The 26,241-nt window shown below is 44.3% G+C and overlaps 1 protein-coding gene across 17 annotated transcripts in view; it reads right to left on the bottom strand.

The window, feature by feature from the left end:
* The window catches only part of col25a1 (collagen type XXV alpha 1 chain), a 456,448-nt gene that overhangs the window by 206,023 nt on the left and 224,184 nt on the right, over positions 1-26,241 (bottom strand). For all 17 annotated transcript variants that reach the window (XR_001322145.2, XR_006760436.1, XR_006760437.1 and 14 more), the window contains exon 4: positions 25,322-25,329. Coding sequence is in view for 13 of the 17 variants with exons in the window: in XM_045701252.1 (XP_045557208.1) it covers positions 25,322-25,329 (8 nt within the window). In the remaining 4 variants the exon portion in view is untranslated. The remainder of the gene's footprint in view (positions 1-25,321; positions 25,330-26,241) is intronic.

The following is a 26,241-nucleotide window of genomic DNA, read 5'->3' as shown; positions in this document are numbered from 1 at the left end:
ATGGGGCACAACGGGAAGAACAGACAGACATCTTAAAGGCCAAACAATGTTGTCGCACTGCCGGGAGCTTTCCTAAGTCAGAGCTTCCTTTGTGAACAGAAATAAATGCTGTCATGTCAAATACAGGTTTACTTTATTTTGACAATCACAGCCAGAGGACATATATTGTTATGCATGTGAGTCTGTTTGTGACTGTTTATTACACAAGAGTGATTAGAATATTTACTAAATATTCCTGCTTTCACACACAGACACCCACAAATGTATTATTTGTGACATATACAATACACACGCAAACAGGCCACATACACACACCTTTTTAACATTAAACCTGTCTTCTCTTGAGATTAAAGTCACATTTACAGTTTTACTGTAAGATATTAATATGCCACGTTGATGTTTGTTCTTCAAATTATGCATTGTATTGGCTCTGTGGCTGTGTACAAATTTGGGTGAATTTGACTGGCCTGCACAGACGCTTTAACAGTTTAGCCTGTCAATCAATCACTGTGGGTGGGATTGTCAGGGGATGGGGCAGGATGTTTGTGAGTCACAGAGTTGGTAGGGTTTCAGACCTGTCAATCAATCACTGTGGGTTGGAATTTGAGGGAAGGCAGTAGATTAGTAATCTGGTCAGAAAAACTAGTCTAGTCTACTCTTTCAATTTAGTTTATTGTGTCAAAAACCTAATAAAAAATGTTGTGTTCTGTTGAGAAACAATACAGAATTACAGGAAATGTGTTTAAAAACGCTAAAATGTTCAGGGGGAGGACGGGGGAGGACTCCTCGGCAGATTGAGCACCCCCACTTTTATACAAAGTCAGGCACGCATGAGTAGACACAGGAATGATTGAAGAATGAAGTAAGTGTTAAACATAGAAAAGCAGCAGTAGACTACTCAATTGATAAGATGGCGCAGGAGAGAATGGCTGCCGTTTCATGGCCTTTTAACCAACCGTGCTATTTTGTTTGTTTTTTGGCATTTTTAAAAACTTATTTTGTACATAATGTTGCTGCTTCCGTCTCTTATGACCAAAAATAACAGCGATTACTCACCTTGAGCTGGACAAAGAATTTCTCTTTAAGGAGTCAGATGAGAGGGATTTATTCCAGACACCCAAACAGGCCCTCATCCCGGTCATTCCAGCAGCATACCACCCTGCATCCCACTGCTGGCTTGCTTCTGAAGCTAAGCAGGGTTGGTCCTGGTCAGTCCCTGGATGGGAGACCAGATGCTGCTGGAAGTGGTGTTGGAGGGCCAGTAGGAGGCACTCTTTCCTCTGGGCTAAAATGTATCCCAATTCCCCAGGGCAGTGATACTGTGGGTGTCCTGAGGTCACTAAAGATCCCATTGTACTTATTGTAAGAGTAGGGGTGTTAACCCTGGTGTCCTGGCTAAATTCCCAATCTGGCCCTCATACCATCACAGCCACCTAATCATCCCCAGCTTACAATTGGCTCATTCATCCCCCTCCTCTCCCCTGAAACTATTACCCAGGTTGTTGCTGTAAATGAGAACGTCTTCTCAGTCAACTTACCTGGTAAAATAACAGTAATAAAAAAAATTTGCAGGAGAAAGAGATTGGGGTGCCTTGTGAGGATCTGTTGACGAGTGGCTAATCTGCCCTTGCCAACGTACAATTGCTGGAAAATAAATTGGACGAGCTAAAAGCATGTATATCCTCCCAATGGAACATTAAAAATTGTAATATCTTCTGTTTCACCGAGTCGTGGCTGAACGACGACATGAATAAAATACAGCTGTTGGGTTATACACTGCTTTGGCAGGATAGAACAGCATCCTCTGGTAAGACAAGGGGTGATGGTCTATGTATATTTGTAAACAACAGCTGGTGCATAATATCTAAGGTTTTGCTCACCTGAGGTAGAGTATCTCATGATAAGCTGTAGACCACACTATCTACTGAGAGAGTTTTCATCTGTATTTTTTTGTAGCTGTCTACATACCACCACAGACCGATGCTGGCACAAAGACCGCACTCAATGAGCTGTATACCGGCATAAGCAAACAGGAAAACGCTCATTCAGAGGCGGCGTTCCTAGTGGTCGGGGACTTTATTGCTGGGAAACTTAAATCTGTTTTACCTCATTTCTACCAGCATGTTAAATGTGCAACCAGAGGGATAAAAACACACAGAGATGCATACAAATCTCCCCCTCGCCCTCCATTTGGCAAATCTGACCATATTTCTATCATCCTGAAAATGTTGTACAGCTGCACCATTCGGAGCATCTTGACTGGCTACATCACGACTTGATAAGGTAACTGCTTGGCATCTGTCCGCAAGGGGCTACAGAGGGTAGTGCGTACGGCCCAGTACATCACAGGACCTCTATACCAGACGGTGTTAGAGGAAGGCCCTATAAATTGTCAAAGACTCCAGCCACCCAAGTCATAGACTGTTCTCTCTGCTACCGCACGGCAAGTAGTACCGTAAGTACCGTAAGTCTGGAACCAACAGGAACCGGAACAGCTTCTACCCCCAAGCCATAAGACTGGTAAATAGTTAGTTAAATAGTTAACCAAAGGGGAGCACGTGATGCCGCGGAGCTGAGCAGACATTGACAAACTGAGCTCTTCAAAGTTATTCCATTATTACATAAAAACAACGTTGAAACAATATTCCAACACCGGCTGATAAATTGTCAAGTACTTACCTTCCCAAAGAGCCATGGACCTCTGGCTGAGAGGCAAGAAGGACAACCAAAACGTTGTCGATTCCCAAGATAACGATAATGCTACAGTTAGCAAGATTAGCATTAGCCCTCATAACTCAGACAACAGTTCCAGACATGCTTGCTACTCTCCTCCGTGAATTTCAGGATGGTAACAAAATTGACAAGAAATTGGCTGAACTCCATTCTTCCATTGACGACCTGAAATCCTCCATGAATGATTTCCTTTTGAGAACGACTGAGGCTGAGTTGCGCATTAGCACAGTTGAAGATACCATCACTCGACATGACCAGGTTCTGATGCAACTGCAGAAAGACAATGCCTACCTCAAAAACAAGGTAGTCCAGATGGAGAACCAGAGCAGACGTAGCAATATCTGTGTGGTGGGATTGAAAGAGGACAGCGAGGGCCGTGTCCCGGTCCGTTTCTTCACTCAATGGATCCCGAATGACCTAGGCATAATTAACTTCACCAACCCGTTGGAAATCGAACATGCCCACAGAACATCAGCACCTGAAACCCCGGCCAGATGGGTCCCCACGGGCCGTCCTGATCAGGTTCCTCCGTTTCCAGGACAGAGAGAAGATTCTGCAACTCGCAAGAGCTGAAGGGGACATCACCATCGATGGCAAGAGGGTCAGCCTTTTCCCGGATATGAGCGTGGATCTCGCCAGACGTTGCAACCAGTTCAGACCTGCCGCCAAAGCACTGAAGGAGAAGAACATCACCGGCTACCTCATCCACCCTGCACAGATGAAAGTTCAGTACAAAGGCCGAAGCCATCTCTTCAACACACTGGGAGAAGTGTTCACTTTTCTCAAAGAACTGAACCACGTCTGAATCAGGTTGGTCTCTCTGGGGGATAAGATGCAGTTTGTTTTTTCTTATCCGTGCTGTCCTGGGACTGAACTGCTGATATCTTCTTGGAATTTGGATCAGTTTACCCCGCTATCCGGTCGCTATAATTGATTTGTACATTTTCAACTAACCGTTTTTTCCCCGGGGTGAGTTCTATTACATTTACAGGAGAGTATATTTTGGTTTAGTCAATATCCACTGGGCGAAGCAAATTAGTGGGCTTAGGCCCACTGCTTTCAGCCCATTTATGTTTCTTCTCTCCTGAAAAGAGACTCAAGCAGCCCTTACTGTGGGCAGTAAATATTCAGCCATAAATGTCTATTCACAACATTTGTTTTCAACTTAGAGAGCTCGCAGGTTTTAGTTTACGCCAAGGTTTAACTAGTAAGAACCAGATGGAAAGCAAGCAACAACATATCTGTACAAGTGTATTCATGTTTGATTGTTGAGATTGTGGTTTTAGTCTGACAATCGGGGTGGGTGGGGTTTCTGTTTTTTTTTTCTTTTTCTATGAAACCCAACCTATGCTTAATCCACTAAAATATGTCACATTCAACATAAAAGGTCTTAACAGCCCGTTGTTGTTTCCTTCCTAAAGAGACACATAGTTCACTTCAGTGTTCAAACTAAAGTTGAAACATTACCTGACTTTACATATGAGAGATTTCCAGTCAGTTATATATTTGAAACCCAACCTATGCTTAATCCACTAAAATATGTCACATTCAATGTAAAAGGTTTTAACAGCCCAATTAAGAGGAAAAGAGTCTATACATACCTTAAGAAATTAAAGGCTGACATTGTGTTTTTACAAGAAACACATCTTACAGCCAGTGAACACAAGAAATTGAAGAGAGAATGGGTAGGACAAGTTTTTGTGTCCTCTTTTAACTCCAAAGCAAGAGAAACTGCAATTTTGATAAGTAGACACATCCCCTTCTGCGTCAACAACACAATCTCTGATCCCTCGGGCAGGTTTGTTTTGGTGCAGGGGCATATGTTTTTGGAGTCTTGGACCCTATTGAATATTTATGCTCCTAACTTCGATGACCATATGTTTATTCCGAATGTCTTCCTTCAGGCTGCTCAAGCACCACCAGGATGGCTACTGGCTGGAGGAGATTTAAATTTTTGTTTAGAAACAGTTCTTGATAGGTCCTCTGATAAACCCTCACTTCTTACCAAAGCCGGCAAGCTTAGCATGTCATTCATGAAAGATCTTAATTTGCTAAACATCTGGAGACAGGTACACCCACAGGATAGGGACTACTCTTTTTATTCACACCCACACAACACACACACACATATAGATAACTTTTTACTATCGACCCAACTGTTTCATAGAGTGTTAGATATCAAGTATCTCCCCAGATTGCTTAGTGACCATTCTCCTCTGGTATTATCAATCTCCATTCCTACCAAGGTAAATGGAGCATATAGATGGAGACTAAATTCTACACTCCTGAAGCAACCTGAATTTTGTGCATTCATCAAAGAGCAGATCAATATTTTACTTTGACAAACAAACCCTCCGCTCCTGACAGTTAGATTCTTTGGGACACATTGAAAGCCTATCTGAGGGGACAGATCATTTCCTATACTAAATGGTTGAAGAGAAAACAAGGTGCGGAACTGAATGTCGTTTAATCTGAAATCTCTGAGCCAGAGAAAATCTACCAAAGAGGCCCGACTAAAGATCTATACAGGCTTTTGGTAAATAAAAAACTGAAATATAATACTCTGAACACATATCAAGCTGAGAGGGCCATCACTAAATCAAAACAGCATTACTATGAGCTTGGAGAGAAAGCACACAAAGTATTGGCATGGCAGCTGAAAGCAGAGGAAAGTAAGAAGACAATTAATGCTATAGAAACTCTAACTAATGAGATATCTTTCGACCCTACTGAAATTAATGATACTTTTAAGAAATACTACGAAGACCTCTACACTTCCCAATCAAGCAATGATCTATCAGAGATCAACTCCTTTCTCTCCTCTCTCAACCTCCCATGCCTGTCAGAGGAAGACAGAGAGCACCTGAGTTGAACAGTTCTCAGTTCCTGAATTGTTGGAGGCCATTAAATCCTTACCTACTAATAAATCTCCTGGGAGGATGGCTTCCCTCCAGTTCTATAAAGAATTTAGGGAGCTGTTGGTCCCCTACTTTATGGAGGTACTTAAAAAAGCCGGGGAGGACAACTGCTTTCCAGAGTCTTTCTCTCAAGCAGTGATTACTGTAATCCACAAGAAAGGGAAAAACCCGCTAAAGTGCGCCTCCTATAGACCAATCTCTCTCCTTAACACAGATTGTAAACTGGTCACCAAGATGCTATCTAAGAGACTGGAGTCATGTCTTCCCCTGTTGGTCAACCCAGATCAGACTGGCTTCATAATTAATAGATTGTCCTCCAATAATCTCAGAAGGTTCTTTGATATAATTCACCTTGCTAACCAAAACAAAATACCTAGTGTCGCAGTCTCCCTCGACGCTGTAAATTTGATAAAATCACTCTACAAATCTCCTAAAGCTAGGATTACTACCAATGGGATTACTTCCTCCTCTTTCCCTCTCTATAGGGGGAACAGACAAGGTTGCCCAATTAGCCACCACCTCTTTGCCCTCGCCATCGAACCGTTGGCTGAGGCTATTAGAACGTGCCCTGACATACATGGCTTTGAGGTGGGCCCCCATTCCCATAAAGTTATCACTCTTTGCGGACGACCTTATCTTATTTCTAACGAACCCAGAACATTCCCTCTCTCACTTGCAGATCCTACTACAGTGATATAGTTCTTTCTCTGGATATAAGGTCAATTTTGATTAGCAAAATCTTACCGTTGTCTGTCTTTGACCACCATACCATCAAGCACACGTTTCCTTTTAGATGGTCGCCTATGGGCTTCACATATTTGGGCATAATGGTGGATGGTAACCTGAAGAATCTCTATAAACTCAATCTGGCCAGCTTGTTGCAAAAGGTGGAGGGTGACCTGTGTAAATGGAAGGACTTGCCTCTCACTCTACTGGGTAGAATAATGTAATTAAAATGAATGTCCTGCCCAGATTTCTATATTTGTTTCAATCTCTCCCTATCCCTGTGCCCGCAGCATTCTTTTCCTCTCTCAACAAGCTGACCAGATGGTTTATCTGGCACGGCAAAACCCCTAGGGTTGGCCTGGATAAACTGACCCTTGATTACGGTCAAGGGGGCTTTAACCTCCCCAATTTTAGAATGTACTACTGGGCTGCACAGTCTAGGTTTCTGGCTCAGAGGTTTGACAATGGTCCCTCTCCCTCATGGTTGAACATTGAAAAGTTTGAGGTAAATGATGACACTGGGGCAGAATTGTTTTAAAAATGGGACAGAAAATGTATAAAAACCATCACAGACAACCCTTTAATCATACATTCTGTCCCGGCATGGTGGAAACTGCATGTGCTGTTCAGACGAGAGGGATTTCTTTCCCCTAAAACCCATTTATGGAACAATAGATTGATTCCTATATTTTTCCAGAATAGTAACTTTAGACCATGGTCTGATAAGGGTATCACTCTTCTGGAACATTGTTATGAGGAGGGAGTTCTTATGTCTTTTGAGAAATACCACTTGCCTAACAGGGACTTCTTTAGCTACCTACAACTACGAAACTTTATTAGGGTGACTCTCAAGGGACAATGGAACCTACCTAAGATGTCACCTATTGAACAACTCTGCCACGCAGACCATCCACTGTTCAATACCATTTCCCGTGTTTACGATGCTCTTATGTCAGGACTAACACTGCCTGAGCTAGATAAACCCCGACTTAGAAGGGAAAAAGATCTGAGTATTAATCTTGATGAGGGTCTATGGAGTGACCTATGCAGGGATGGTGTTACTTCCACATTGAACTCCAGATACAGAGTGATCCAGTTTAATTTCCTCCATCAGCTCTATATCACCCCATCTAGACTGCACAAATTCAACCCTGATATCTCCTCCCTATGTTTTAGATGTGGCTCAGATGAAGGAACATTCCTCCGTTCCATGTGGCAGTGTTCAAAACTACATGGTTTCTGGCAGGGGGTATGCGATACCATATCCTCAATTCACAGGGTTGCATTCCCTTTAGACCCGGAGGTCTGTCTACTGGGTAACTTTTTTAACTCCAATCTTAGGCAAAGCCATACTATAAAGCTAACAGAAATATTGCTAGCGATTGCCAAGAAATGTATTGCCTTGAAATGGAAATCGGATTCCCCCTGCCAGTTGCAATGTGGCTATCGGAAGTTAATAGTTGTATCCCACTGGAGAAAATCACTTACTGCTTGAGGAATGGGTTAGAGACATTTTACAGAATGTGGCAACCTTTTATTGACTATGTGGAGAATCTCCACTCACATCACATTGATTGAATCTCAATATAATCCTCACATAATGTTTCACACGTAATGTAAAATATGTAGCCTACGGCAGATGACCATATGATCCAATGTTTCATTATTATTTTTTATTAAACTTTTTATCATGACTTATGTGTATGTTTGTATATATAATTAATATATAATTGTTATTATTATTTTGTATTTTTTTTACGCTAGTCTGTTACTGTCACTTTGTCAAATTGTTGTCTAACATCTTTTCACTTTTGTTTTGAATGTTCTTAATTGGAAAATGCAAAAAAACAAACAAAAAAAAATCATTGTTAACCAAACCCGGACAATCTGAATTGACCCTTTTGCACTAACTTTTTTGACTCATCACATACACTGCTGCTACTGGTTATTATTTATTCCTAGTTATATGTACATACTGTATATCTACCTCAATTACCTCATACCCCTGGACATCAACTCGGTACCCCTCACACTACCAAGTTATCGTTACTCATTGTGTATTTATTATTACTTTTATTATTATGAGTTGTTACTTTTCTATTACTTCTCTATTTTCTCTCTCTCTGCATTGCTGGGAAGGGCCTATAAGTAAGCATTTCACTGTTAGTCAACACCTTTTCTTTATGTGACGAATAACATTTTATTTTGATTTCATTTCAATTAAAAGTTCAAATTCGCTAGTCAGAAAAGTCTGTATAGCCTTTTCTCGCTAGAATGAACGATATGCACCTTCTAGTGATCTATCACAAAGTGAGCGATGAGAGGAAGCACTGATGGTTTGTCAGTTTGCTGTCTGTCCCACCTCTCAGTACCCATGGTATTTTGTGCGCTGTGGTTGGCTACAGTCAAATTCCATTTCACAGAGGAGAGAGAGTAGGATGCTTCTTCATCATCTCCTGTGCGTAAATGTATACGTCACATGTAATGGGGTGAGTTGAAATCCACATAATTATTGTTTTGTGGCACATTCATTTATTGAACTTTTAACACTCACAATACCAATATATTTTACATACATGGATTACCAAATGGGCTTGTTATGACCCCATGGCCCATTCCTCCTGACAGAGCTGGTATAACTGAGTCAGGTTTGTAGGTCTCCTTGCTCGCACACGCTTTTTCAGTTCTGCCCTCAAAATTTCCTGTAGGATTGAGGTCAGGGCTTTGTGATGGCCACTCCAATACCTTGACTTTGTTGTCCTTAAGCCATTTTGCCACAACTTTGGAAGTATGCTTGGGGTCATTGTCCATTTGGAAGACCCATTTGCGACGTAACTTTAACTTCCTGACAACATATCTTGAGATGTTGCTTCAATATATCCACATAATTTCCCTGCCTCATGATGCCATTTATTTTGTGAAGTGCACCAGTCTGTCCCTCCTGCAGCAAAGCACCCCCACAACATGATGCTGCCACCCCCGTACTTCACGGTTGGGATGGTGTTCTTCGGCTTGCAAGCTTCCCCCTTTTTCCTCCAAACATAACAATGGGCATTATGGCCAAACAGTTCTATTTTTGTTTCACCAGACCAGAGGACATTTCTCAGAAAAGTACGATCTTTGTCCCATATGCAGTTGCAAACCGTAGTCTGGCTTTTTTTATGGCAGTTTCGGAGCAGTGGCTTCTTCCTTGCTGAGCAGCCTTTCAGGTTATGTCGATATAGGACTGGTTTTACTGTGGATATAGATACTTTTGTACCTGTTTCCTCCAGCATCTTCACAAGGTACTTTACTGTTGTTCTGGGATTGATTTGCTTTTTTTCGCACCAAAGTACGTTCATCTCTAGGAGACAAAACACGCCTTCTTCCTGAGCGGTATGATGGCTGCTATGTCCCATGGTGTTTATACTTGCGCACTATGGTTTGTACAGATGAATGTGGTACCTTCAGGCATTTGGAAATTGCTCCCAAGGATGAACCAGACTTGTGGAGGTCTACAATTTCTTTTCTGAGGTCTTGGCTGATTTATTTTGATTTTCCCATGATGTCAAGCAAAGAGGCACTGAGTTTGAAGGTAGGCCTTGAAATACATCCACAGGTACACCTCCGATTGACTCAAATGATGTCAATTAGCCTATCAGTAGCTTCTAAAGCCATGACATAATTTTCTGGAATTGTCCAAGCTGTTTAAAGGCACAGTCAACTTAGTGTATGTAAACTTCTGACCCACTGGAATTGTGATACAGTGAATTATAAGTGAAATAATCTGTCTGTAAACAATTGTTGGAAAAATTACTTGTGGAGCGGTTGAAAAATGAGTTTTAATGACTCCAACCTAAGTGTATGTAAACTTCCGACTTCAATTGTACATAACAAGACATTATAGTTACAGTATGCTAACCTGAAAATGTGGCCATTTCATTTTAAGGTTGAATAAATACTGTTACAATAATTTTTAAGATAGACTTAACTTTAGGCTATTTACTGTATTACTAAATACCAAATATCAACATATAGGACAACACATGGATAGTTTCATGTTAGCCATTGGCTTAATCCTATACTTTAACTTTTATTTTTGGTTTATTTGGAGACGTGAATCCAACATATAATTTGCTAACTTATTACACTATTTACAGTATTACAAAAGTGATATTGAATTGTGTTTGGTTGTCAACACAACCAAATATCAACATTTGAAGGAGATTTGTGTAACTTAGTCTGACTTTAATTACAGTTTGTCTACAAATTAATAATTCATATGTTGGATTCACATCTCCATCTCAACCAAGAATCTGTCACGACAGTGACGGATGGTGGCGCCCCTCCTCGGCCGGGCGGAGCTCGGCGGTCGTCGTCGCCGGCCTACTAGCTACCATCGATCCCTTTTTGTTTCACTTTCGTTTGGTTAGGTCTAGGTAGGCACGCACCTGTTTTGGGTTAGTCATTAGTAAGGGGGGGTTATTTAGGTTAGCGTAGGATGTATGTGGTTGTACGTGATTGTGTTGCTTGTCCGGGTTTTGTGTGTTCGTAAAGAACGTGTATTGAGTTTTTTCCTTCTGCCAGTGGTTTCTTTTATTTGTGTACACCACCGCAGAATCTTTCAGGGCTGCGCCCCTATACCTTGTCGACCACGTACAGTGCTTCAAATAAAGAAGTGTGGTCACGAACTCTCTCTGTCTCCTGCGCCTGACTCTACCTCTCCTGTTGTTCCTCGAGCCAGCCCGTGACAGAAATCACGTACCCAAACTAAATGGAGTCAGCAGGAGCTTCAGCGCCAGCCATGTCCATGGAGGAAACCGTCGACCAACACTCCACCCTGCTCCACCGGCTGGGGAACGCCATGGATCAGGTGTTGGCGCGCCTGGAGAGCTGGGACCGACGCGCTCTCGGCCCCCTGAACGCGGCAGGCCAACAGCCTGCGCCCCCACCAGCACCCACAGCACCCAGTACCAGTGGGGTGAAACTCGCTCCCCCCAGGGAGTACGATGGAACGGCCGCTGGGTGTAAGGGCTTCTTGCTCCAGTTGGAGTTATACCTGGCGACCGTTCGTCCCTCTCCCTCGGGGGAGGAGAGCGTCAGCATCCTCGTCTCCTGCCTCACGGGTAAGGCCCTGGAATGGGCAAACGCCGTGTGGGACAGTCCGGACTCAGCCAGGGACAACTACCCAGAGTTCACCCGCCGCTTTCGGGCAGTATTCGATCATCCCCCGGAGGGGAGAGCGGCGGGTGAGCGGCTGTTTCACCTGAGGCAGGAGACGAGGAGCGTGCAGGACTTCGCTCTCGAGTTCCGGACCCTGGCCGCGGGAGCAGGGTGGAATGAGAGGGCCCTTATAGATCACTACCGTTGTAGTTTGAGGGAGGACGTCCGCCGGGAATTAGCCTGTCGGGACACGACCCACACACTGGACCAACTGGTGGATCTGTCCATCCGACTGGACAATCTGCTGGCCGCCCGCGGACGTCCGACCCGGGCCCTGCTCATTCCACCCTCCAGCCCTCCTGCTCCCACGCCTATGGAGATAGGGGGGGCAGCAGCCAGGAAGACTGGAGGGGGAGGTCGCTCCTGCACCTCATGTGGTCGCAGAGGGCACACTGTGGACCGGTGCTGGGGAGACTCCCCTAGGAGTCCAGAGTGCAGGCAGAGCGCTCCTTTGACACCTCAGGTGAGTCAGCACCAGCCTCACCCAGAGCCCCCTGTCCGTCACATGTATGTGTCAGTGTCCTTTCCTTGTTTCTCCCCTCACTCCCGGTTTAAGGCGCTAGTCGATTCAGGCGCAGCAGGGAGTTTTATGGACCGTGGGGTCGCGGCTAAGTTAGGGATTCCCCTGGTCCAGTTGGACCAACCCTTCCCCGTGCACGCCCTAGACAGTCGACCACTAGGGTCAGGGCTGGTCAGGGAGTTCACTGTGCCTCTGGTCATGGTAATGCGGGGGGGTCATGAGGAGCGGATTAGTCTTTTCCTCATCGATTCCCCAACATTTCCAGTGGTTCTAGGGATTCCCTGGCTAGCCACTCACAACCCTAAGATTTCGTGGGGACAGAGGGCTCTTAAGGGGTGGTCAAATGAGTGCTCGGGCAGGTGCATAGGAGTTTCCATCGGTGCGACTACGGTGGAGAGTCCAGACCAAGTATCCACCGTGCACATTCCCTCAGAGTATGCCGATTTGGCTATCGCCTTCAGTAAAACGAAGGCGACCCAATTACCACCTCATCGACGAGGAGACTGTGCGATAAACCTCCAGGTGGGCGCTGCCCTTCCTCGTAGTCACGTTTATCCCCTGTCTCAGGAGGAAACAGCGGCTATGGAGACATACGTCACTGAGTCCTTGAGGCAGGGATACATTCGGCCATCTCACTCACCCGTCTCCTCGAGCTTCTTTTTCGTGAAGAAGAAGGAGGGAGGTCTGCGCCCGTGCATTGACTATAGAGGTCTAAATGCCATCACAGTGGGTTTCAGTTACCCACTACCTCTCATCGCCTCGGCGATGGAGTCATTTCACGGGGCGCGCTTCTTCACGAAATTGGATCTCAGGAGCGCATATAATCTGGTGCGTATCCGAGGAGGGGACGAGTGGAAAACGGCATTTAGTACCACATCTGGCCATTATGAGTACCTCGTCATGCCGTATGGGTTAAAGAATGCTCCCGCAGTCTTTCAATCCTTTGTGGACGAGATTCTCCGGGACCTGCTCGGTCAGGGTGTAGTGGTGTACATCGATGACATTCTGGTCTACTCCACTACACGCGCCGAGCATGTGTCTCTGGTGCGTAAAGTGCTTGGGCGACTGCTGGAGCATGACCTATACGTCAAGGCTGAGAAATGTGAGTTTTCCAAACCAGCCGTCTCTTTCTTGGGGTATCGCATTTCCTCATCAGGGGTAGCGATGGAATGTGACCGCGTTTCAGCCGTGCGTAATTGGCCGACTCCCACCACGGTGAAGGAGGTGCAGCGGTTTTTGGGATTTGCCAATTACTACCGGAGGTTTATCCGGGGCTTTGGGCAGGTGGCGGCTCCCATTACCTCACTGTTGAAGGGGGGCCCGGTGCGGTTGCAGTGGTCCGCGGAGGCGGACAGGGCCTTTAGTCGTCTGAAGGTTTTGTTCACCGACGCTCCGGTGCTGGCGCACCCGGACCCCTCTTTGCCCTTCATAGTGGAGGTGGACGCGTCCGAGGCTGGGGTAGGAGCCGTGCTGTCCCAGCGCTCGGGCGCCCCCCAAAGCTCCGCCCCTGCGCCTTCTTCTCTAGGAAGTTGAGTCCGGCGGAGCGTAACTATGATGTGGGGGACAGGGAGCTGTTGGCTGTGGTCAGAGCCCTGAAGGTGTGGAGACATTGGCTTGAGGGGGCACGTCACCCTTTTCTCATCTGGACTGACCACCGCAATCTGGAGTACATCCGGGCGGCGAGGAGACTGAACCCGCGTCAAGCCAGGTGGGCGATGTTCTTTACGAGATTTCGGTTTAACATCTCGTATATCCCAGGTTCCCGGAACACTAAGGCCGACGCACTGTCTCGTCTCCATGACGCCGAGGAACGGTCCACCGATCCCACGCCCATACTTCCAGCCTCCTGCCTGGTGGCACCGGTGGTCTGGGAGGAGGACGCGGACATCGAGCGGGCGTTACGGACGGAGCCTACTCCTCCGCAGTGTCCAGTGGGTCGTAAGTACGTTCCGCTCGATGTTCGCGATCGGCTGATTCGGTGGGCTCACACGCTTCCCTCCTCGGGTCACCCAGGGGTTGAGCGGACAGTGCGTGGTCTTAGTGGGAGATACTGGTGGCCCACCTTGGTGAGGGACGTGAGGCACTATGTCTCCTCCTGTTCGGTGTGCGCTCAGAGTAAGGCTCCCAGGCACCTGCCTAGAGGGAAATTACAACCCCTCCCGGTTCCACAACGACCATGGTCCCACCTGGCGGTGGATTTCTTGACCGATCTCCCGCCGTCTCAGGGCAACAGTACGATCCTGGTCGTTGTGGACCGGTTTTCTAAGTCCTGCCGTCTGCTTCCGTTACCCGGTCTTCCTACGGCCCTGCAGACCGCGGAAGCCTTATTCACCCACGTCTTCCGGCACTACGGGGTGCCCGAGGATATCGTCTCAGATCGAGGCCCCCAGTTCACGTCCCGAGTGTGGCGGGCGTTTATGGAGCGACTGGGGGTTTCGGTCAGTCTGACCTCGGGGTTTCACCCCAAAAGTAATGGGCAGGTGGAAAGGGTAAACCAGGAGGTGGGCAGGTTCCTGCGGTCCTACTGCCAGGACCGGCCAGGGGAGTGGGCAAGGTTCGTGCCATGGGCCGAAATGGCTCAGAACTCTTTGCGCCACTCCTCCACCAACATATCACCATTCCAATGTGTGTTGGGTTATCAGCCGGTCCTGGGGCCATGGCATCAGAGCCAGACGGAGGCCCCTGCGGTGGAGGAATGGGTTCAGCGCTCAAGGGAGACCTGGAACGCTGTGCAGGAATCCCTGGAACGAACCAGGGTACGACAAAAAGTGAGCGCTGACCGGCACCGCAGCGAGGCCCCCGTGTTCACCCCAGGGGAGAGAGTCTGGCTCTCGACCCGGAACCTGCCCCTCCGCCTGCCCTGCCGGAAGCTGGGTCCGCGGTTTGTGGGGCCATTTAAAGTCCTGAGGAGAATAAACGAGGTGTGTTACAGATTACAACTTCCTTCTTATTATCGCATTAACCCCTCGTTTCATGTGTCTCTCCTCAGGCCGGTGGTAGCTGGTCCGCTGCAGGAAAATGAGGTACGGGAGGTCCCTCCACCCCCCCTGGACATCAGGGGGCCCCCGGCGTACACAGTCCGGTCCATCTTGGACTCCAGACGCCGGGCGAGGGGCCTGCAGTACCTCGTGGACTGGGAGGGGTACGGCCCGGAGGAGAGGTGCTGGGTACCGGTGGAGGACATACTGGACCCAGCGCTCATCCGGGAGTTCCACAGCCTCCATCCGGATCGCCCTGCGCCTCGCCCTCCGGGGCGTCCTCGAGGCCGGCGTCGGCGCGCTGCGGGAGCCGCGCGTCGGGGGGGAGTACTGTCACGACAGTGACGGATGGTGGCGCCCCTCCTCGGCCGGGCGGAGCTCGGCGGTCGTCGTCGCCGGCCTACTAGCTACCATCGATCCCTTTTTTGTTTCACTTTCGTTTGGTTAGGTCTAGGTAGGCACGCACCTGTTTTGGGTTAGTCATTAGTAAGGGGGGGTTATTTAGGTTAGCGTAGGATGTATGTGGTTGTACGTGATTGTGTTGCTTGTCCGGGTTTTGTGTGTTCGTAAAGAACGTGTATTGAGTTTTTTCCTTCTGCCAGTGGTTTCTTTTATTTGTGTACACCACCGCAGAATCTTTCAGGGCTGCGCCCCTATACCTTGTCGACCACGTACAGTGCTTCAAATAAAGAAGTGTGGTCACAAACTCTCTCTGTCTCCTGCGCCTGACTCTACCTCTCCTGTTGTTCCTCGAGCCAGCCCGTGACAGAATCAAAGTCAAAGAATAGGACTAAATCAAATTAAACTCTATTTCAAGTACATTTAAAGTTCGATTTGATTTAGTTATATTCTTTAACTTGGATTTTTGGTTGAGATAGAGACGTGAATCCAACATATCGATTATTAATTTATAGAAAAACTGGAATTAAAGCCAGACCAAGTCAGTGGCACAGATGGAACTAGAAGAGTCATCTCTTCAAATGTTGATATTTGGATGTGTTGACAACCAAACACAATTCAATATTCAGTTTGTCTAAAAATGTATAGTTGATATGTTGGATTCACATCTCCATCTCAACCAAAAATGGTAGTTAAAGAATAGGACTACATCTAATCTAATCAAATTTTAAATGCACTTTAAATAACGTTTAACTTTATTTAGTCCTATTCTTTAATACATATTAATGATTAACTTGAAGATTACATTTGAAATCAACCAAAGCTTGAAACCCCAATTTTCAGTTGAACCCTGGGTTGAATTGAAACAATAGCTATTGATGACTTTGCAAATGCTATATAGGCCAAAATAATACAATTTATGATATATGACGTAAAAAATATGGTTACATTTAATTTGCTTTGGAATGATTCGAAAAAGCAACAGTGAATATATTTAGTTATTAAGAGATATCTGAAGAATAATTATCACGATAGCACAATGATAGTAGTCAGTGACAAATATTAAAGCTAAGCTGGGCTTGGTTAAAATCCTGGATGGGAGACAAAATGAATAGCTTTATTGTAGATAGATCAACTTCCAGTAGGAGGTGCTGCAGAATATTGAGTGTTCAAATCTACATTATTAAGTTCACAGTATAAAATCTAGGTGACTGGTGCTGGTTAATATAGAAGAGACGGTTGGTTCGAGACTGAGTTTTATGTTATGGTTCCTGCTAAATGGTGTGCACACTTAGTGATGTGAGCTTTTAAAATGCTTTAAGAAGCTCTAAGATTACCCTTTAAAAATATTAGGAAGGCTACAAACACAATGAACAACTCTGGAGAGTTACCTACAGAGGTCTGGAATCAAGTCACACATTTGTTGACTTCAGACTTGACTTGGAGCATCAAGACTCGGGACTCGACTTTGACTTGAGACTGATGACTTTAAATTATCTGGCCAGGTCTTGTAACATTTTGTCACTCATTTTGTGGCAGTGTCCATGCAGCCAGAGACAGTAGCCGCAGCATCGCACTTGCAAAAAAATGTTTTGCAACAGATTGGTTAGAGAAACGCACACTCTGCCCTCTGATTGGACCATCAAACTGTACATAAACACAGTTTGGGTGAGCTAGCTAACAGATTGCTGATTTGCTGTACAGCTATGGGATTGGGTGCAGAGAGGCTATAGGATTGTACGGAGAGAGGATTTCCATAAATAAATATACAGCTCCAAATAATTTGTAAAGTCACCAGCAATGTGGCAACTAGCAACAATTACTAGCATAGGCCTACTGGGATTGTGGTATATCAAAATGTCATACTTATGAAGCATGCATTTGGAATTTGTTGTTAAAATCAATTATTACATCATCAAAATATGTTGTAGATATGTTGTAGGCAAAAAAATGTAAGGACTGTCTGGTAGCCTCAATAAATAAACAAACATTTGTCATTGCATTTATATTTTTTTACTTGACTTGACTTGCACGACTTGGAGACTCGACCAGTTCTACTTGGGACTCGACTTGGGACTCAGACCTTGTGATTAGCTTGTGACTCTAATAATAGTGGCTTGGTCCTACCTCTGAATACCTGTTCTGGAGATTTCTTTGACCAAAAACTGCTTTTTCATCAGCAGATTGGACATTACTGGCTTCACTTTAAGATACATTGTTGGACCATTTAACAGCATGTGTTTTGTAAGGATTTTTCCCAGATCTACAGTGATACAGTGTCCCAATGTATGATCCAATGATCATCCTTGAGATGTTTCTACAACTTGAGTCCACATCACCAACAAACTAACATGGTCCAAGCACACCATAATAGTCGTAAAGTGGGCAAAACCTATTCCCCGTCGGGAGACTGAAAAGATTTGGCATTGGTCCTCAGATCCTCAAAAGGTTCTACAGCTGCACCATCGAGAGCATCCTGACTGGTTGCATCACTGCCTGGTATGGCAACTGCTCGGCCTCCGACCGCAAGGCACTACAGAGGGTAGTGCGAACGGCCCAGTACATCACTGGGGCCAAGCTTCCTGCCATCCAGGACCTCTATACCAGGTGGTGTCAGAGGAAGGCCCTAAAGACTACAGCCACCCTAGTCATAGACTGTTCTCCCTGCGACCACACGGCAAGCGGTACCGGAGTGCCAAGTCTAGGTCCAAGAGGCTTCTAAACAGCTTCTACCCCCAAGCCATAAAACTCCTGAACATCTAGTCTACCCCCCCTCAACTAACTGGTGCCCCCCCCCCCCCTCCACACCACTGCCACTCTCTGTTGTCATATTTGCATAGTCACTTTAATTAACTATACCTACATGTACATACTACCTCAACTAACCGGTGTCCCTGCACATTGACTCTGTACCGGCACCCCCCTGTATATATTGTTATTTTTTTTACTGCTGCTCTTTAATTACTTGTTACTTTTATCTCTTATTCTAATTTTGTATTTTTTGAAACTGCACTGTCGGTTAGGGGCTCGTAAGTAAGCATTTCACTGTAAGGTCTACACCTGTTGTATTTGGCGCATGTGACTAATACAATCTGATTTGATTTGATCTTTATGAAATGAGTAAAACAGTATGTAAACATTATTAAAGTGACCAGTGATTTCATGTCTATGTACATAGGGCAGTAGCCTCTAAGGTGCAGGGTTGAGTAAGTGACAGTGATTAAGTTCAGGGCAAGGTATTGGGTGGAGACCACCTTGTGGTGGCTATTTAACAGTCTGATGGCTTTGAGATAGAAGCTGTTTTTCTCTTGGTCCCAGCTTTGATGCACCTGTACTGACCTTGCCTTCTGGATGATAGCGGGGTGAACAAGCCATGGCTCGGGTGGTTGATGTCCTTGATTATCTTTTTGGCCTTCCTGTGACATTGAGTGCTGTAGGTGTCCTGGAGGGCAGGCAGTGTGCCCCCGGTGATGCGTTGGGCAGACCACACCCCCCTCTGGAGAGCCCTGTGGTTGCGTGCGGTGCAGTTGCCATATCAGGTGATGATACAGCCCGAGTGGATGCTCTCGATTGTGCATCTGTAAAACTTTGTGAGGGTCTTAGATTCCAAGACCAATTTCTTCAGCCTCATAAGGTTGAAGAGGCACTGTTGCGCCTTCTTCACCACACTGTCTGTGTGGGTGGACCATTTGATTGTCAGTGATGTGTACGCAGAGGAGCACCTTCTCCACTGCAATCCCATCGATGTGAATGGGGGCGTGCTCCCTCTGCTGTCTCCTGAAGTCCACGATCAGCTCTTTCGTTTTGTTGATGTTGAGGGAGAGGTTATTTTCCTGGCACCACTCCGCCAGAGCCCTCACCTACTCCCTGTAGACTCTCGTCATTGTTGGTAATCATTGTTGGTTGTGTCATCTGCAAACTTTATCATTGTGTTGGAGGCATGTGTGGCCATGCAGTCATGGGTGAACAGGGAGTGCAGGAGGGGGCTGAGCACTCTTGTGGGGCCCCTATGTTGACGATCAGCGAAGTGAAGGTGCTGTTTCCTTCAATCCAAAATTATATACAAAAACCTCTGTCTTCTGTTTCAACTAGTTGCAGCCAAACTACTCTTTCCTTGTCTGAGCGAGTCAGAAAATGCTTTTCTAATCTCTCTTGAAGACAAGAAAATATGTCCTACTTTGCATTCCCTATAATAAACCATCATCACCTAATAAACCATGATCTACTTACAAGATCTACAGTATGTAGATAATCAAGGAGAGGAGCGGAGGAAGCATAGTGAATCTCTTTTCCATGTTTTAATGCTTTATATTAGCATAAATTAAATCTGTCCTAACAATTTCTGAGTAAACAGACCCATTTGAAACTACAGGTCTCTTCCTATTCATCAGTGCTGAATTACACTTATGCTAGGCAGAAGGGTTTGGAATGACTGCATCGGGGTCCATTTTGTTCATAACACTGGATACATATTAACCAATGTTTCAAGGGAGCTTATCAAATATGCATAGAGATGTGTTCTCTGCAAGCCCGGGGTAGGCATAATGAATGAGAAACCACATGAGATCCCTGACTGAAATTATTTTAAAACCTGCTACTTATATTTATTTTCTAAGCAGGATTTTTGACCATCAAGATCCTTTTTCTGTCTAAATAAAAGGTAAATACATTTTAAAATCTCCTTTCATCCCCTTTAAACTAGGGACTGCAAAGACGCCAGCCCTTCCATACTGGAATCACGGCTCTCCATAGTGACTTTGTCAAAATTTGACAGCAGCATACCACCCTGCATCCCACTGCTGGCTTGCTTCTGAAGCTAAACAGGGTTGGTCCTGGTCAGTCCCTGGATGGGACACCAGATGCTGCTGGAAGTGGTGTTGGAGGGCCAGTAGGAGGCACCCTTTCCTCTGGTCTAAAGAAAATGTCCCAGGGCAGTGATTGTGTAGGGTGCCGTCTTTCGGATGGGATGTTAAACGGGTATCCTGACTCTCTGTGGTCACTAAAGATCCCATGGCCCTTATAGTAAGAGTAGGGGTGTTAACCCCCGTGTCCTGGCTAAATTCCCAATCTGGCCCTCATACCATCACGGTCACCTAATCATCCCCATCTTACAATTGGCTCATTCATCCTCCCTCCTATCCTCTGTAACAATTCCCCAGGTTGTTGCTGTAAATTAGAATATGTTCTCAGTAAATTTCCCAGCAGATTAACTTACTACTTTTATGGCTTGTTCGGCACATGTTATTTTACCTATTCAAATCACCTTTCCCTCCCAACTCCATAAATTATTTTAACAGAGTACACGCCTGTTTGACCCTATTACCACTTCTGCCACTGTACTGTCAGATGACATTAACCGCAGGGCTCTCCAGAGGGTGATGCCCTGCAGGACATCTACAGCACCCGGTGATCAAGAAGATCATCAAGGATCTCAGCCAGCCAAGCGACGGCCTGTTCACTCCAATACCATCTAGAAGCCGGAGAGAGTACCGGTGCATCAAAGTCAAAGTTAGGACTGAGAGACTGATAAACAGCATCTATGAACCTTAGACACTGTCACTAGCCAACTACCACCTACAGTGACCGTTTGTGATATATGGTGGCAGATTGTGGTAAATTGCATCATTCATTGCACCACACTATCACAAGGGGGAGTTAGAACGCTGCTTTATCGGTAGTCTAAACTGTTGCACAAATTGCTATCTTTTCCTAAATCAATGGAGGTGTGAATGTTTCAGTCTGAGAGTTTCTCTTCTCTGGCACTGGAGTCCTGCATCAGGCAACAACCAAAAAATAGCTGGCAGTGCCCCTGGAGTTAAGAGAGAACTTGGGTAAATACAATGGTGCAATTACACTTGATCTGTGGCCTGATGATTTTCAAAAAATAGACATGGTGGGCTTTTGGTTTCTCTCCTTCTAAAAACATAAATAAATTATTATAATTAACAAACAGTCTTTATTTACCAGTGTGAAAGAGTGATAGCCCCTGAAACACAGAGTCCTTTTCTGATGTGAAGAAGAAACAGAATGAAAGAGAGTTCAATGAAGATTTGTCAGCATAAAGCTGAATGATTCACTCATTGGTGGCTTTGCATCAAAATAAGTACCAACCTTTCTGATCATCTTTAATAAAACGTAAACTCTTTGATGTTTCCTTTATGTGTCCTACCAATTATTATTGGATTATTCACCATGGCAACCAATGAAACGTATGTCTTAGGTTGGCTTTTGTGGAGATCAGACCGTTTTCATTTGCAGGGATATTTGTGAGTTTTTGACCAAATGTTAGTCAGTACAAATACTTATTTCACTTTTATAATATTCCTGTTTCTATTGTTATATGTAAATACAAGAAATGTGTATGTAGAGGGGTAACTTTCTTCACCAGTTCTCTTACCATTTTGTACAATTGTGTGATTAGCCTACCAGTTGGTGTAACTGTAATGTTAATTCTGTTGAGAGGAATTATGGTGTGTTATTTTTCTCTTATAGTCAATTATGTATAGAGATTGTTGACATTAGTGTTTCATGTAATATTGTTTATTGGATTTACATTGTAGCCATTTTCTTTTTCTTTTATCCTATTTCCCTCTGTACACAGATCACATGTATACTCTGGTTCATCATTAAAATCCTAGACTAGGCTTCTGTGTCTGTCATCACTCTTTGACCAGAGTGCAGTCTGGTATCTGTTTACTCCCAGTGGCCTATCCACACATTAGAGAGCACCAGACTCTGTTTAAATAAGATAACTTATTTTGAACGAAAGCCAGGAATGAGTAAGTCATTCAGCCCTATGCTGTTCCTGCTTCTTTTGCCTATTCTCATTGTTCTCGGTTTACAGTAGTGATGGACAGCTGGAGGCATTTTGAAAACATGTTTTCAAACAATTGTTTTTCACAAGTGTAGTAGGTTGTGAACTCTACAAACATTCATTCAATACATTGGAATACAAAAGAAGCCATCCACCCATGATGGGCTATTAGCAGGACAATAGACTCTTTCCAAGAAGGAGATCAAGAAGGTTGGTAAAGGATGGTAGGGGGATTATTGTATTTAAATACACTGCACAGTAGCCTAATAAACATGCCTTTTTTTAATCGAATTCAATAACATATTTCTAACACGGTAGATGCTGTGTTGTTGGTTGATGGCCAATATTAAAAACAGTCAAATGTATTCACGAATTCAATCGCTTTAGCTGACATGTTGCGGTTTATTAATTGTTTAATTATTTAAGGGTCCTTTCTCTTCTCTGTGCTGGAGTTCTTTTAAGAATACAAAATAAGCCTTTCACCCTTGATGGGCTATCAGCAGGATAATAGACTATTGCTGAGTTTAGGGACTTTAACCTCTCTAGGATAGGTGGCACCAAATCGTCCCACCTACGTAACAGCCAGTGTAATCCCGTGGCGCGTTATTCAAAAACCTTAGAAATGCAAAAACTTCAATTTTTCAAACATATGACTATTTTACACCATTTTAAAGACAAGACTCTCGTTAACCTGTTGGGGGTAGGGGGCAGTATTGACACGGCCGGATAAAAAACGTACCCGATTTAATCTGGTTACTACTCCTGCCCAGTAACTAGAATATGCATATAATTATTGGCTTTGGATAGAAAACACTCCAAAGTTTCTAAAACTGTTTGAATGGTGTCTGTGAGTATAACAGAACTCAAATGGCAGGTCAAAACCTGAGAGATTCCTTTACAGGAAGTGGCCTGTCTGACCATTTATTGTCTTTCTTTGACATCTCTTTCCAAAACTTAGGATCTCTGCGGTAACGTGACACTTCCCACGGCTCCAATAGGGTCTCAGAGCCCGGGAAAAACCTGAATGTCGTCATTCCAGCCCCAGGCTGAAACACATTATCGCCTTTCTCAAGTGGCCGATCAGGGGACAGTGGGCTTAGGCGCGTACACTGGCCGCCCCCGTCTTTGTGTTTTTTCCTCGGTTTACCGAAAAGGAGATTCCCGGTCGGAATATTATCGCTTTTTTACGAGATAAATTGCATAAAAATTGATTTTAAACAGCGGTTGACATGCTTCGAAGTACGATAATGGAATATTTAGAATTTTTTTGTCACGAATTGCGCCATGCTCGTAACACTGATTTACCATTTCGGATAGTGTCTTGGAACGCACGAACAAAATGCCGCTATTTGGATATAACGATGGATTATTTGGGACCAAACCAACATTTGTTATTGAAGTAGAAGTCCTGGGAGTGCATTCTGACGAAGACAACAAAGGTAATAACATTTTTGTTATAGTAAATCTGATTTTGGTGAAGGCTAAACTTGCCGGGTGTCTAAATAGCTAGCCCGTGATGGCTGGGCTATGTACTTAGAATATTGCAAAATGTGCTTTCACCAAAAAGCTATTTTAAAATCGGACATATCGAGTGCATAGAGGAGTTCTGTATCTATAATTCTTAAAATAATTGTTATGCTTTTTGTGAACGTTTGATGAATGAATGATGATTGATATACTGTATATTGAAGTTGGCCTGTATGCCAATAAGTAAGTTCCTCTAAAACAGCTACAGAAAACAAGTCTCTTAGGCCTACAGCTCCATGCCATGTCAATAACTTAGCTTCTCAAAGATGCCTTCTCACCCTGCAAGCTGTGCTGCAGTATGACACAACTTTTAAAGGGAGAACCACTGTAGTACTCTACTCTGCACCTTAGAAACTGCTGCCCTATGTACATAGAGTCATTGAACACTGGTCACTTTTATAATGTTTACATACTATTTTACTCACTTTGTATATATATATATGTATATATATATATATATACTGTATTTTGGTCATTGCTCATCCTACATAACTACTGCTGTACACACCTTTTCTATTAATATACTGTCCATACTGTTTAACTCATTTCCTGCAATTCTATCCATTTTGCCATGGTATTTTGTACTGTGTATTTAAATACTGTGTTCTCGACATAGCTCATTCCAATATTTCTACTACTGTACATTGCATTTTAGTTACACTATTTATACACACCACATGTTAATTTATATACTGGATTCTTGACATAGCTCACTGTAATATATCTACTGCTGTACATATCATTCTTAATATATCTTGTGTAAATTAATCCGGTGAATATACGTATAGATTGCATTTGGATTACTGTTACTGTGGTATTTGAGTTGTTAATTGGATTCGTTCTGACATTTCTTGATTTTTTTTGTGTGTACTTGTTTGACATTTTACTGCATTGTTAGAAGCTAGTAACACAAGCATTTCGCTGCACCCGCTATAACATCTGCTAAACTGTGTACACTACCAATGAACTTTGATTTGATTGTCTTCATCTTCGGAAACAAGAGTTTTCCTTCTGTGGAGGTCGAGTGATTCTGTGATCACTTGGCATATAATGAAGCGAGACACTTATTTTAGGTGCAGGGGACTGGCAGTAAGGGGTTGGTAGTGGGGTATTGCAAACCATGCTTCCCTATTAAAGGAAGGTATGGATGAAAATCTGATTTTAATCATACAGTCAGATAAGTTGGGAAAACTGAAAGGTTGTTATACAGCGCAGACTAATTGTGGTTGAATTTGCTGGATTTGCCAGATTTGCCGTTCAGTGGGTACAACACAAAATAACTTTAAAATGTAAGTACTTTGCTATAATTTGGCATTTCTGATAGCACACACTATATCAACATTACCACAATGATCTGGTGTTTTATTAGGCGTTACGGTACAGACAGTAGGTTGCAATAGTGCATGGTTTCCCTTCATCAATTGATCTGCATCTGTTGAGAGGTTTTGTACCTTTGAGTCATACATACCACACCCAGAGAGATTGTGAAGTCATGTATACTTACAGGAGGTCCTGAAAAAGAATAAACACAAAAGAGCTAAAGTTAATACACCTTTTCAGTGGTCCAACATAAACAGTATATTCAAATGTCACTCAGATCCATATCCCCTCTAGCCTGACGATTCCCCCCCAAAATTCCGCTGCTCTGTTGTTCGCTACATACTTTTGTCTGAGACTGCCATCATTGAAGTAGTTTGTGGTGACGAGGGGCACGAGGGACGTTGTACAAAACAAAGTCATCAGCGATTGGGTCGTCTTTAACCAATCAAAGTATCAAAGCCAATGATGAATTTTCAAACCGCCACTTGTGTTCTAGCTCTGGCTCAACCCATCGGTTTCTGGACCAATCAGACATCCCTGAATGTGTTCACATTCAGTGAAGGGTCGGGGAGGTACTCAGATACAGACTCATTAAGAAACTAACGTCTGTGGGCGTGGCATAGCGTTTGGCCAGAGCAAGGAGTGTGGGTAGCCAGGCAATATCACCTCAGTACAAAAGCACATGTACAGGAAACACTTTCACAGATATCCCAAAATATTTTAAATATACACATTCATTAAAGTACTGCATACCGGAAGTTGAACTATAAAAGACAGACAAGACACACTCAGTTTCAATACCCACTACATCAAGGCATTATATTTCTGCATAACTGCAAAATCACAGCTTTATTTATACCCGAGGCATATAACCCTGGCAGTGTGACAAAATGCTTATCTGTAGTATCTACTTTCAACACTGTGGGCCAACAATGACAGGGGCTGGGGTGGTCACATGACTTACTTTTGGAGGTGTCTCATGATTTCACTGCAACAAGGGTTTGCAAGCTTATTAAATGTCCCCCTTTTTGCGAGGTGATACTTTCTTTCTCAATCACTTGTTCTCAAAGGGATCTGCACCATAGCACTTCAGGCCTCACTTCA

Source organism: Salmo salar, chromosome ssa18 (assembly GCF_905237065.1).
Source record: "Salmo salar chromosome ssa18, Ssal_v3.1, whole genome shotgun sequence".
Classification (NCBI taxonomy): Eukaryota; Metazoa; Chordata; class Actinopteri; order Salmoniformes; family Salmonidae; genus Salmo; species Salmo salar.
This window is presented reverse-complemented; position numbering and strand designations above follow the sequence as displayed.